Source organism: Botryllus schlosseri, chromosome 9 (genome assembly GCF_051294905.1).
Source record: "Botryllus schlosseri isolate E-star chromosome 9, Bs_hap1, whole genome shotgun sequence".
NCBI lineage: Eukaryota > Metazoa > Chordata > Ascidiacea > Stolidobranchia > Styelidae > Botryllus > Botryllus schlosseri.
The window spans coordinates 5,177,032-5,189,569 of NC_137244.1; the positions used below are offsets into that span (position 1 = coordinate 5,177,032).

General features: G+C 41.5%; 1 protein-coding gene across 2 annotated transcripts in view; it reads right to left on the minus strand.

Moving 5' to 3' along the window:
- Positions 1-12,340, minus strand: part of LOC145446944 (uncharacterized) — a 23,076-nt gene extending 10,736 nt beyond the window's left edge. Inside the window, exons 1-2 of one of the 2 annotated variants that reach the window (XM_080325344.1) lie at positions 12,298-12,340; positions 10,628-10,743 (exon numbers count right to left, since the gene is read on the minus strand). In XM_080325344.1, coding sequence (XP_080181470.1) covers positions 10,628-10,743; positions 12,298-12,325 — 144 coding nt within the window. In that variant the 5' untranslated portion in view covers positions 12,326-12,340. Of the gene's footprint in view, positions 1-10,627; positions 10,793-12,297 lie in introns of those variants that run through there. The other variant, XM_080325343.1, reaches the window with a different exon arrangement.
- Positions 12,341-12,538: the final 198 nt, after the last annotated feature.

The window sequence follows — 12,538 nt, forward strand, 5'->3', positions numbered from 1 at the left end:
GATTATCGGCATGGCCGATTATCGGCGCCGATATTTGGAACTTTCTCGAATATCGGTATCGGCCAATCTAGGCCGATATCGCGACCGATATTTTACATCTAACTACAATCTACCTTTTCTGAACTGATCTGCAATTCTGTATCATGTTTTGATTTTCGGGTTATCCCAAATTTTAACGAATGTTCACAATTAAGCAATAAGTCTTTTCGATTTCAGTTTTCTTGTTTGTTGTTCACCTTTCTGTGGCATGAACATAAAGTGCCACCTTACCTAATATATAATATTTTTGGCGAAATAGTTCTCTGCTCCTTCCATATTAATATCGGCCTATGATATCGGTTATCGGCCTTGTGAGCATCGAAATATCGGTATCGGTATCGGCCTGTAAAAATCAATATCGGTCGACCTCTAGTAGTAACACTTGTCACATTGCCGACAATTGCAACAGCCTGTCGTTATTCAACCCACGACAGATGATGATTCTAACTACACTGCATTCACTACTATCTTGTACCTTGGAAATTTGTGCCTAATGTCAGACTATTTTCCAGCGTGTTTGACCCTATTCTGAGTGCCCCTTAGGTACATGGGCCTAAAAAAATTTGGTTCATGAAAGGTCTTCGTACATTACTCAACAGGGTTGCAATGACTCGAGTCGCGATTTTTTGGTGACTCGACTTGACTCGAGTCATTTTCTTAAAAATGAAAAATGACTCAACTCGAGTCAATTTGTGTATTGACTCGGCTTGGACTCGAGTCATTGTGCATTACTCGGACCAAGTCATATGACTCGAGACTGGGTCTACCAAGACAGGCATTTCATAGTAATTTCGAAAAAATTAGGTTATCACACTATAATTATTTCATCTTTTAGTACTCGTACTTGAAATTGACAACAGAAACTGGTAAAAGTAAGGAAATTTAGTATATTATGAATGCCAAGCATTCGATATCACCGATGAGAGTTGTAGAAAGTGGGTTTTACATGACAATAACTCGGATCTGAACACTCAACACCATGACTTGGACTCGGACTCGAGTCAAAACACTGTGACTCGGACTCGACACTCTACACCGTGACTTGGACTCGGACTTGACTCGGGGGTGAATCGAAAATGACTCGACCTGACTCGAGTCAAAACTATAAAAGTGAAATTGACTTGTGACTCGGAACCATGCGATTTGGTTACAACCCTGCTACTCAACATTCCGATAGCATTGAGATACCATAAACTACACCAGGAGTTACCAACTCAAAACGGGTCGCGGGCCACGTTCCAAAATTCATAGAGGCTGCGACCGCATGACTTCAAAATCGAGATAAAAATAGGCAACGCAGTGTAACAACCACATTTTGATAACTCTACGTGAGTACAACGCTGTGCTCTCTAACTTTCTAACAGGGGTGTGGATGGGGCATAGTTACCACGAAATAAATATTATTTTATTGAAGAGATAGAAATCCAACAGAAAATATAATGATCATAACTTTCATTCTATTTTCGAACGATGAGCTGCGCATGAAACCTGACAACACTCTTCAGCAACTAAAGCAGGGCGGCAGCCTTTTTGGTATTCATGGCTGCATCTCGATTACCTATTTATGTAGCCAACGGCCGCATTCCATTGCGTAATCGTAGTGAACTAACTGGAAGCCAAATATCCACGTCAAACTTCCCATGTCCACTGCCGTTGAAGTCGGGACTAATCAATTTAGTCTTATCGGATTACTACGCACATCGAAATCGTGTGACATGTGATAGCAGCCATAGTGGTGCGAAGGGTGAAAATTTTCCCATATTCATAAGTGAATTTCGTCGTTAATATTAGTATAGTTTCACCTATTACTATCAAATATTTATACTTTCTCAGTCACTGTGATCAGATTCATCGGTACAGGTGATTGCAGGGGTATACTCCGATAATTCAAGGAAGTTATTAATGCTGCCCTGCATTTTTGGGTGAGCCAATTGTTATTAATCTCCTTTGTTGCATGCTGGTATTTCTTGACCTCCCATCAGGATGCTCGGTATTGTGGAAATATATTAGATTCGCCCAAAGGCAGGCCTTCAAGAAATAAATTTCCTTCGTGATGAGCAGAACACAATTAGAAATTGGTATTTCGTTATGTGGTGCACCATTTTCTTCTGCTTTTCGCATCTGAACTGCGGGGCCCAGATTACAAATGTCACTAATTTATTAAAATCGGAAATCAAATCGCATTGAACCGCGCGAAGAAAATTTCAAGAATAATTCGAACCTCTCATTAATTAGGGAGTCAATTGGTAAATTCAATTTGCATATTGACGGCCGCCAACACATCCTAATTGAATTAAGTGTCAACGGCCGCATAACATTCCTTCTACTGCCGCAGTTTCGCGAACCCTGGATTAAATAATTGATATTGGGCTCAGCTAGAGATGGCACTTTCTGGAAAAACTATATGCTCCCAATACTTGGTCTTTTGGGGAGCCCGAAGTCTTTTTTAAAGCGTTCTTTCAAATTAGGTCGCGGACCGCGTGTTGGTGACCCCTGGACTAAACCCTTTCAACAAAGCCTTTCCGTCATGACACATAATCACTTACAACAGGGGTGTCAAACATACCGCCCGCCAGGCAATTCTGACTAAATTGAAAAATTATTGTATTGTCCAGCACATTTTAAACAAAATTCGATTTATTTAATAAGAAATACTTCGACGCGTAACTAATCGCACTATACAGCAGATGTCGAACATGTTCAATCTTCACAGACCACATTATAACCATCCTTAGGCAGTGTTGAGATTTCACTCAAGTAACCATTACGAACAAGTCGATGATATTGACAGAATATTCTGAAAAGGCGGAAAACAGCACACTCAGTTTAGAGTTTACTGGAAAATGAGTAACAGAGGCAAACGCCAATGCGAAAGCTTTCGTTAGTAAAATACACCGGGAATATAGTAGCAACACGAAGAATATAAACAAACATATTTGGTCTCGCCACTGTTTACCTTACTGTGACCCAAAAGGCTCCAGGGAAACCCGACTGCTGAATTGGCGGATCGTAAAAATATGGCGGATCGTAAAAATGCCTCACCATAGTGTAATTTTATTTTCGGAAAATGGATGCATTACTACACTTGCTTTTAAACTTCAATATCTAAATTCTCCAGATCCAGACAAAGGAGCTGAAACTAATTAGAACTCAAATTAGTGATACTGCGAAATAAAAAAGAAATACAAACACTACTTCTGAAAAGCGGAAAATGTGTTGCATGTCTCTTGTCCAGATGGCTTAAACCAGTGGTTCCCAGCCTTTTTCGTCTTGTGCCCCCCTTGGCCGATATTTGAGCTAAAATCCCCCCCTATGAAAAAGTTGCCTGTGACTAAAAAGGTGCTTTTTAACGCACAACCATTTGTTGACTGGGCAATTGATGGCCGCCAAACATATTCAGATCAGATATGTCCGAGCTATATCGAATGCGGACCGCACTACACTTTGGTAAAGTACCTTTACATTTGACCTGTTTTTATCGGTCGGGTAGCCGCTGACGAAAAAGAAATCCGCTTGCTGTGGACTTGAGTTGAATCGATGAATTTGGTATGTGGTTTTTCACGTTACCTCATATGTTGGCTTAAAAAGTTGAACAATTTCACTAATGGCCTTGTGCCGAATTCAGCTAGACTTTTTAGCTTAGTAGCAATTTGGTCGAGAGGCTGTCGCGGACCCGACGAAATCCTCTCGTGGGCCTCACTTTATCAGGAGGTGTAGTATCTACGGAAGGCATACAAGCATACACATAGCTTAAAATCCGCCAAAGAAACATACAATTGTAAAGAACTATAATTTCTAGTTAACAGTTCTATACCATAAAAATCTAAATCTAAAAACCTCGTGAACCCAGTGTATCTTCCGATACAATGCCAAAGCCAGATTCTACATTAAAAAATTAGCCAGATTCCCCCCTAAAAGATTCAAAATTCCCCCCAAGGGGGAATTCCCCCGGTTGTGAACCACTAGCTTAAACAGTGGTCTGCTAAAACAGGTCTCACACGCTCAGAAGTCAGAGACCACTTCTCCAGATTAGGATACGATATGCTGGGTTGATAAATTACGATATGATTGGTAAATGCTAGATTGTAAGACTACTAGTTTCAAACGTTATGATGGGCCATATTTACTGTGATGAATGATTTCGTATGGGCGACAATACTGCGTGATTAAAGGGAGCCACGGTACCACTACCTAAATTATAGCCTATTCACCAATATACTATCGTGAAAACATGTCTGTCACTCCATATCTACACTGCGCGAAGCGCGATGAAAATTCTGGGCTTTACTCAACTTTTATGAAAATTAAATGTTAGTACTCCATGAAAACAGCCCCAAAATATCTCAATTCTCAGTCTCTCTCTCGAATTTGAAGATTATACTACTTCTACTTGACACACTGAAAATAGCGAAAAGTAAGTAAGTAGATCACAAAATATTACGAAGTATAAGTAGAAGTAGCAAAAATAAGATTTACTTGAGTAATTACAACAAGTAGTGAAAAAATACTTGAGTACTTCGAAAAAGTAGAAGTACTTGGTTACTGACCACCTCTGGACTTTTACAATTTCAAAATGCAACTGGCACAGTCGTATGCTGATTGGATCGCTACTCTACGCGGAATCTCCAAAGATTGTAACTTCACGTGTTCAAGAGAAAGCTGTGATCAGAGCTACGTTGATAAGCTAATGCGTGATCTCATCATTAAAGAAACGCCGCAGGTTGATGAGAGACGGCATTGTCTAACACGAACCAATCCATTCGTTGACGACGTTCTGAAAGTAGCCGCAACATACGTGAGAACGCTGATAACTGATAGGATTATCCAGGGTGAGAGTAACGGCAAAGACACTTCCATCTTCAACAAAATGACGGAAAATTATCAGAAGGGAAGAACACCTTTTAAATCCATCCAAGGCAACTTCCCGGAGAGACTGAAATCCTGCAGCCGCAGTAACATCGATCACCAGAGAAAAGATTGTCGATATCGAGATGCAGCATGTCAGAAATGTGGTCGCAAAGGTCATATCAAACATGTGTTCATGTCTATCAAACCAGTCGTTTCGGGCAGTATCACGCAACAGGTCACATCCGTCAATTTCTGCTCGGTGCCGCTCCTCTCCTTCGACATCGATCAACTATATCAACGCGTGGGAAACCAGCTCTGGATCAACTCCAGCATCAACGACATTCCGTTGCCGACACGGTGGGACACTGGTGCACCCTCCGCCATGGTGGGATTGCCTGCATACAAAACTTGGGGCTCTCCCGAAACTTTCAACATACCATTGCTCTTTCGTAGCGTACGGCGACAAGCCACTGAAATTGAAACGCGTTTGCACTGTAACAGTGCAGGTGGGTTCCGACGTTAGAGTTAGCTTAAAACTGATAGTTCGCGACGAACACTGTGGGCAAAACATTTTTGGTCTCGACTGAAGCGATGCTTTCCCCATGACTTCTAAGGGAACGTCTGCTTTGGATGCAATTTCCTCGCTGATGGTCGAATCACAATCATGTAATAGGCTTCTATTGACATTTGTGGATTCGAACGACAATTTGGTATCTTTTCAGTCCAAATTTCCCTCCGTTTTCTCTTAGGCAGTGGTTCTCAACCTTTATGGACACGCCCCCTCCCCCTTGGCGATGGTAAAAAAAGTGCGCCCCCTGACCCAGCTGCACTTATCGTCATGTCAAAAAGAGCACATCATTGAATATAGAGGTAGGGAACCTTATTGCTAATCACGGCCGCATTTCGATAACTTATGTAGCCTAAGGCCGCATCTCAGGGCATGGCCGTAATGAACTAACTGGACGCAAAATACCCATGCTGAACTATCCATATCCATTCCCGGTGAATAGTTGCAGTATCACATATTACTATCAAATATCTATCCGTTCTCAGCCCATGCGATCAGATTCACCGGTAGAGTTTATGGAGGTAGTGTTTTCGAAAATTTTGGCGCTAGTTATAAATGATAATGCATCTATAACTGGTGGGCCAGTTGTTATTAGTCACTTTGTTGCATGCCGTTATTTCTTGACCCCCCATCAGGATTGTCGATTGTAGCGGTTGTGGAAATAGTGGAAATATATTGAAATAGCCCAAATGTACCATACACAAAATTATTTCGTGAAGAGCACACGATTCCAATCCGGCTCAGACTGAGAAGGGCGCTATTATATTAAAATCGAAAAATCAAGTAACGTTGAATTGCGGGGGGTGCGAATAAAATTTCAAGATTAATTAAAATCTCTCAAAAATTCGGGACTGAATTCGTAATTTCAATTTGCATGTCCACGGCCGACAACACATACTAATTGAATTAGGTGTCGTTGGCCGTAGAATTCCCTTCTACGACCACTGGTTGCCCATGCCCATCCCTGATCTAATAGTATACATATGGTATGTCTTATGCCAAGTTTGAATCCGCATTCCAGTGGTTGAGTCTTTAACATTTCTGACAAATTTCCCCAAACTTGTTCGAAAAGAGCAAAAAACATTGAACAGGACATATCAATTTGTTTCAAAGTAGGTTGCACTGAGACTAATCCTAATTATGGTAAATTGTGTTACTCTAGGGTAGCCTAATTGAGGGCGAAACCGAGCAACCTATATTGCATCTAAGTCTGTCTTAGGCGGTGTAGTTCGCCAGCTATTAACAACAGCTTCCCAGCGCAACGAGCATTGGGCTACTGCCAAAGCTATGAAGTCATGAATGACTTACACGTGGGAATTGCTCTAAATCTTCAAAGAATATCAGAAATTTGCTCAAATGAAGTTGAAATCAGCCGATACTCCGTTGATAGCGACTGCTGGAGTTTAAATTTGGCGAGCTCTCTTGAATACGAAATAAGTTTCATCTTCAACAATCGTCTTCTCTTAATGGTTGTGAAACACATGTTTAATCAGAATTCATACAGACTTTGTCAATTTCTCGCCCCCTCCTGAGAGCCCCCCACGCCCCCAAGAAGGGCGTTCCCCCCAGGTTGAGAACCACTGCTCTAAGGTATTAGGGCGATGCACCAAAACAAAAGTGACGATGCACTTGAAACCTAATGCTAAGCCACGTCCTTTGCCTTTCGCAGAGCAAAACGCTGTTCAAATCGAATTGATTAGATTAGTCAATCAAGGTATTCTCAAACCAATCAATTAGAGTGATTGGGCTGCACCAATTGTTGCCGTCACCAGGTCTAATGGATCAGTACGCATTTGTGGCGACTTCAAAGCATTGAATCAACAAATTCAGATGGATCAACATCTCCTGACCTCCTGGAGATTCTTCACAATTTACAATATGGCTTTATTTTCACGAAAATTGATCATGCCGATGCTTATTTTCAACTAGAATTAGCTGATGATGCGAAGAATTTGTGCGTCATCAACACACAATTCAGTATATTCCGTTATCGACGCATGTGTTTCGGAGTCGCATCTAGTCCCGCGAATTTTCAACGCTGTATTGATGCCATGATCGCCGACTTATCCGGTATTGCTAGTTTTATCGATGGCATAATCGTTACTGGCACTGTTGAACACGATCATTTTCACAACTTATCGCTACTTTTGAGCGTCTCACAGAATACGGTTTCACCGTCAATTTCGCTAAATGTTAATTTTTCAAAAGTAGTATCGAGTATTTAGGTTACATAATTGACAAGGACGGCAAATACCCGTCTAATAAATCCGTTGAAGCAATCTAACCATTGTCTAAATCAGGGGGGCAACCTTTTTGGGCAAAGGGTCATATTTCATTGATGAAACATCGCACGGGCCACTAGCCGCGCGAGGCGCGAGAATTTTTCAAAGTGCATAGGTCAATATTATTGATACTTGAGTATATTGTTGGTGTGCTGTATTTTGTTAGGCTCAGTTTGCAAGAAGTGGACTATTCGGCCGCCTGGACATATCGATATCGAAAGCTTCGGCCAACATGCGTCGATAATTTTATGCCTATGTTTCATCGTCGATGGTATTTCTGCGAGCGCAAACGCAAGGTCGCTTGTTGGACGACATTTTCTCTCGTAAATGCGATCATATATAGACTTAATATGGTACATTAGGCGTTCTTTCATTTCCAGGAGGGGGTAACAATATTAAAAGCAAGAAATCGAGGGACAACATATTGCGTGAAGCGTGCAGAAAATTTTACTTTAGATAAATATACCGCGGAATATTCTGCTTTATTGTAATGTACGAAGATCTACCAAAATTTGATTGGCCCGTGGATCTGCCAATGCGTCGGAACTGACATTTTAGTCGTCACATCTCAAGTGTTGCGACCAGACTAATCCAACTTTTGGTTTGCCATGCAAGTTCACAATCTGTGCCATCCATTTTTAGTAATACTACTAATTTCTAAAATTATCTCGCGGGCCACTCAAAACCTTTTCGCGGGCCCTAGGTTGGCCCGCCCTGGCCTAAATCTTAGGACGTTCGCCAGCTACAGGCATTCCTGGGCAAAGTCAATTATTATCGCGCGTTTATTCCTAATTTTACGAATGAAGCTACTTCATTATACCGTCTTCTTCATAAAGAAGCTAAATTCATTTGGAATACGGACTGCGACGCAGCTTTTCGCATTCTCAAAAACGACGTGATCGACGCTACGCAATATGCTCATCATGATGTAAACAAGCATCTCATTTTGTCAACGGATGCTTCTGAATTCGAAATCGGCGCTGTCCACTCAATTGAGCACAATGGCGAAGAGCGCACGCATCGAAAACGCTTCCCGATTCGCAAAAATACTACTCTAAAATAGAGAAGGAAGCTCTGTCAATCATTTACGAAGTCACTAAATTTCGTCAATTCTTGTATGGTAGAAAATTTACGCTCGTAACGGGCCACAAACCGCATTTACCCATTTTCTCGCCGGACAGAAAAATTCCCGTGATTACAGCGCGATGCTTACAGCGATGGCTCACGGCTTATCAATATGACATTCGCTATAAGCCGACCAATCAGCACGGAAAAGCCGACGGTGTATCTCGCCTACCAAAGGGTCGAGACCTTTAATTTGACGAACTTGAAACTCGTGAATACGCCGAGATCGTTCACGCTATTAATATGGCATTCGATGGCTTACCGTTAACTCGCAATGAAATTCGCGATGCTCAAAGACAAAACCATGAAACTAGTAACATTATCTGCCACTTAGGGTAACTGGAATCCAGAGACACGTTTATGATTTTTCTTGGTTTTCGACACGCAAACAGTCGCTTTCTCTGCACGAAGACACAGTCATGCTCAATATCGATGTTTTCAGTGCCTAGTAATTCCGCAGTCACTTCGAGCACGAGCCTTATCATTGTTGCACGCAGGACATTGAGGTATCGCGAAAATGAAGCAGATGACTCGACGTTACATTATATGGCCTTCCATTAATCACGACATTGAAAATCTCGTTAGGAGTTGCGACGCTTGCCGTAATGTAATGAAAGCGCCTGATCGTCAGTATCGCGAATGGCCCAAAACTTCTGAAAGCTTTGAACGGATTTACTTGGACGTCCAATAAAAAATAAAATGTTTCTTGTCATCGTCGATGAGCATTCGAAGTATTCTTTCGTTAAAGTAATGAATGTCGGATCTACCACAGCCTTGTGCGTAATCAAAGCTTTGAGAGAAGTCTTTTCTATCGAAGGCTTGTACGTAACAATCGTCACGGATGGCGGACCGCAATCCACATCGAACGAATTGGACACGGCGAATTTGCCAATCGGCCACATCGTATCAACGTCTTTTCACCCTGCCTCAAATGGGAAGCGGAGCGTTCTGTCCAGACTTTAATAGCTGGATTGATGAAAAATTGCGACAGGGAAAAAGTAATTAATTTCGCGCTCCAAACACTTTTCGCTATGTACAGATGTGCACCTCACACGGGCATAGACTGGAAAACGCCTGACAAGATTTTACATGACCGGCAGCCGCGCAGACAAATCGAAACCCGTTGCGCCTAGACAATCAGCCACTCATTTCGAGATTGGTTACTCGGTTTGCACTCGCAGTTACCGACGCGGACCAAAGTTAGTTGCTGGCGTGGTGACGGAAATACTGGGACGCGTTGTGTAGAATGTCAAAACAGATCATCGGTATTGGAGAAGGCATAAAAACCAACTCCAACTACGCTTGATTTCAGCTGGAAATAATAAAGCCACACAGGAAGTTCCTCAACCTCAGCAATCTCAAGCTGAGCACCCGTTGGATTGGAATAGGGCACAACGTCGTGCAGCTAATCCTGCTCAAACGTCGGGTACACGTTATCCAGTTAGAAATAGGAAACAATCTGATTTCTATCGGCCAACGTGAATCACCTTGTACCTGTAACTTACAAGGGAGGACTGTTATGTTTGTGCATTTTACTTTAGTATCGTTTGTCTCTTATTTGTCTAGGATAAGTAATTAGCGCCAATCATTTGTTCCTCGTGTGTCGTGCTTTTATTTAAATCCTGGTGTTCTGTTCACCACCGTCTTTCGTTTAACTGCACCCTGGATCGTGTCGCCTATCTCAGGTTGTTCTGCTGATAATATACTGATTTCATATTGCAACCTCGTAGTGTGAGTTATTGTTCAAACAAGATCAAGAACATACCAATATTTTGGAATCAGGTGGCAGTGACTGGTGGTCCGGCGCGCGAGCGATTGAAGCTTTTGAATCCGTTCCGCGACCCAAGTAGAGTGTGACACCCCTGACTCGCAACAAGCTTTCTGAGCACGAAAAATAGTGAGACGTCATCAGTGCATTGATACTGCGCATTGGACATGTCGGTTTTGTCGCATATGGTATGCTTATGCCGAATACAGGCCTACGTGAAACGGATAAGTGTCAGAGGGATGTTTGATCAAGATGTTTGGGGTGTTCAAAGTGTACGCGACTGGGAACTGAGCGTATTAATAGGCTATTTGCAAGACTTCGATCACGTGACTATAGTAGCGCATAGCTATCAGATATTGGTTAGCAAGGTACTCTCTCGTACACCTGTTTCAGTGCTATAAATCGCATAGTTTACTATTGATTTTTGATTGTTAACGTTTCAGAAATTCAATGAAGAAGTGACCAAATATCACCTGTTTTGGATGTCAATCGGAATTTGAGTGATAACGTTATAATAACGCAGAAATTCCTGGGTAATATTGTTTTATGTCAGCACCCAAATCGGCAGATAGTATATCCCGAGACGTACTAGTTGCAACTGCTTCAGTCATATGTTCCATCCAAAATCAGGCTCCACAACAGCCCAATACTATTGATTGAACTAACAAATACTATTGCCACAATACAAATCAGTCGCTCTACTTCGAATGCTCCAATTTAAGTACATGCGATCAGAGTTGAGTAGCGTACTATGACTGCGTTACCGAGGAATTTCTTCGTTATATTGAGGATATTATTTCAAATTATATGTTTATTGACATCTATAGCACATTGGTAAATATCTGTTCCCTGCCGCAACGTATTTCCGAATCGTTTACAACCAGAAATCAATAATAGCCTACAGCTAATTAGTATTGAAACAGATTCACGAGCGAGAAGCAATTTAGTATTGAAACAGATTCACTAGCGTATACAGCATGCTAACAATGGTGTTAACCAATATCTAAGCGATATGAGCTACGAGTCACGTGATCGGAGTCTTGCAGATAGCCTATTTGATTGCACTCTTACGTTGTACAGTATGAGGGAACAGACCAGATAGTGAACCTATATGACGAACATCCAATAAGAATTTGCTAAAGCCTAATAATTATTTAATTGCAGGAAACAGAATCACTAACGCAGGCGAGCACTGTTACATTTTTCAAATTGAATACGCATATACGAATCGGGGTGAATTACGGCCCTTATTCTTATACAACCAGGAGTGCCTCATATAAGTAATAATTCGCTTGCGACGGGATTATATCTTCACTGAATAAACAACAGTGTGTCCATTTTTGGAAATTTCGACATGTTACATGTAATTGTATCTACAAACACTAGCAGTGTGACCACAACACTGAAAAGTGGTCACGATCCTTCTTAAAACACTAAGGATAAACCAATTTTCGTTGGAAAAACATCTCAACAGGCTGTCATTTCTCTGAAAATTCCTGATACGCCATATTTATACAACGCGATCGCGGTCAGTTCGCAAACGACAAAAGAACAATCGAAGACACTCTGATCTCTCTTAGAATTTTACTACAAATTGGTGGTCACTCGTTACAATGTATCCATAATATTGTCCCATTTGCTTTTGGAACTCAGATGAAGGATCCCACCTTTCCGAAAATCTCTACTGAGTAACATCCAGATTAGTACAAGTCGACTGCATCCTCAAAATAGACGCCAAGTTGTTTGATTTCCTATGGCTACAAAATTAAACACATACGCTGATTATAATAATTGTAATTCCTCACTTCCCCATTCAATGGCTTATCATAACAAGATATCAAATGAAATATATGCTGTTACGACGAATATTATCCAACTACAAATCCATGATATTAGGATGAATCCAGC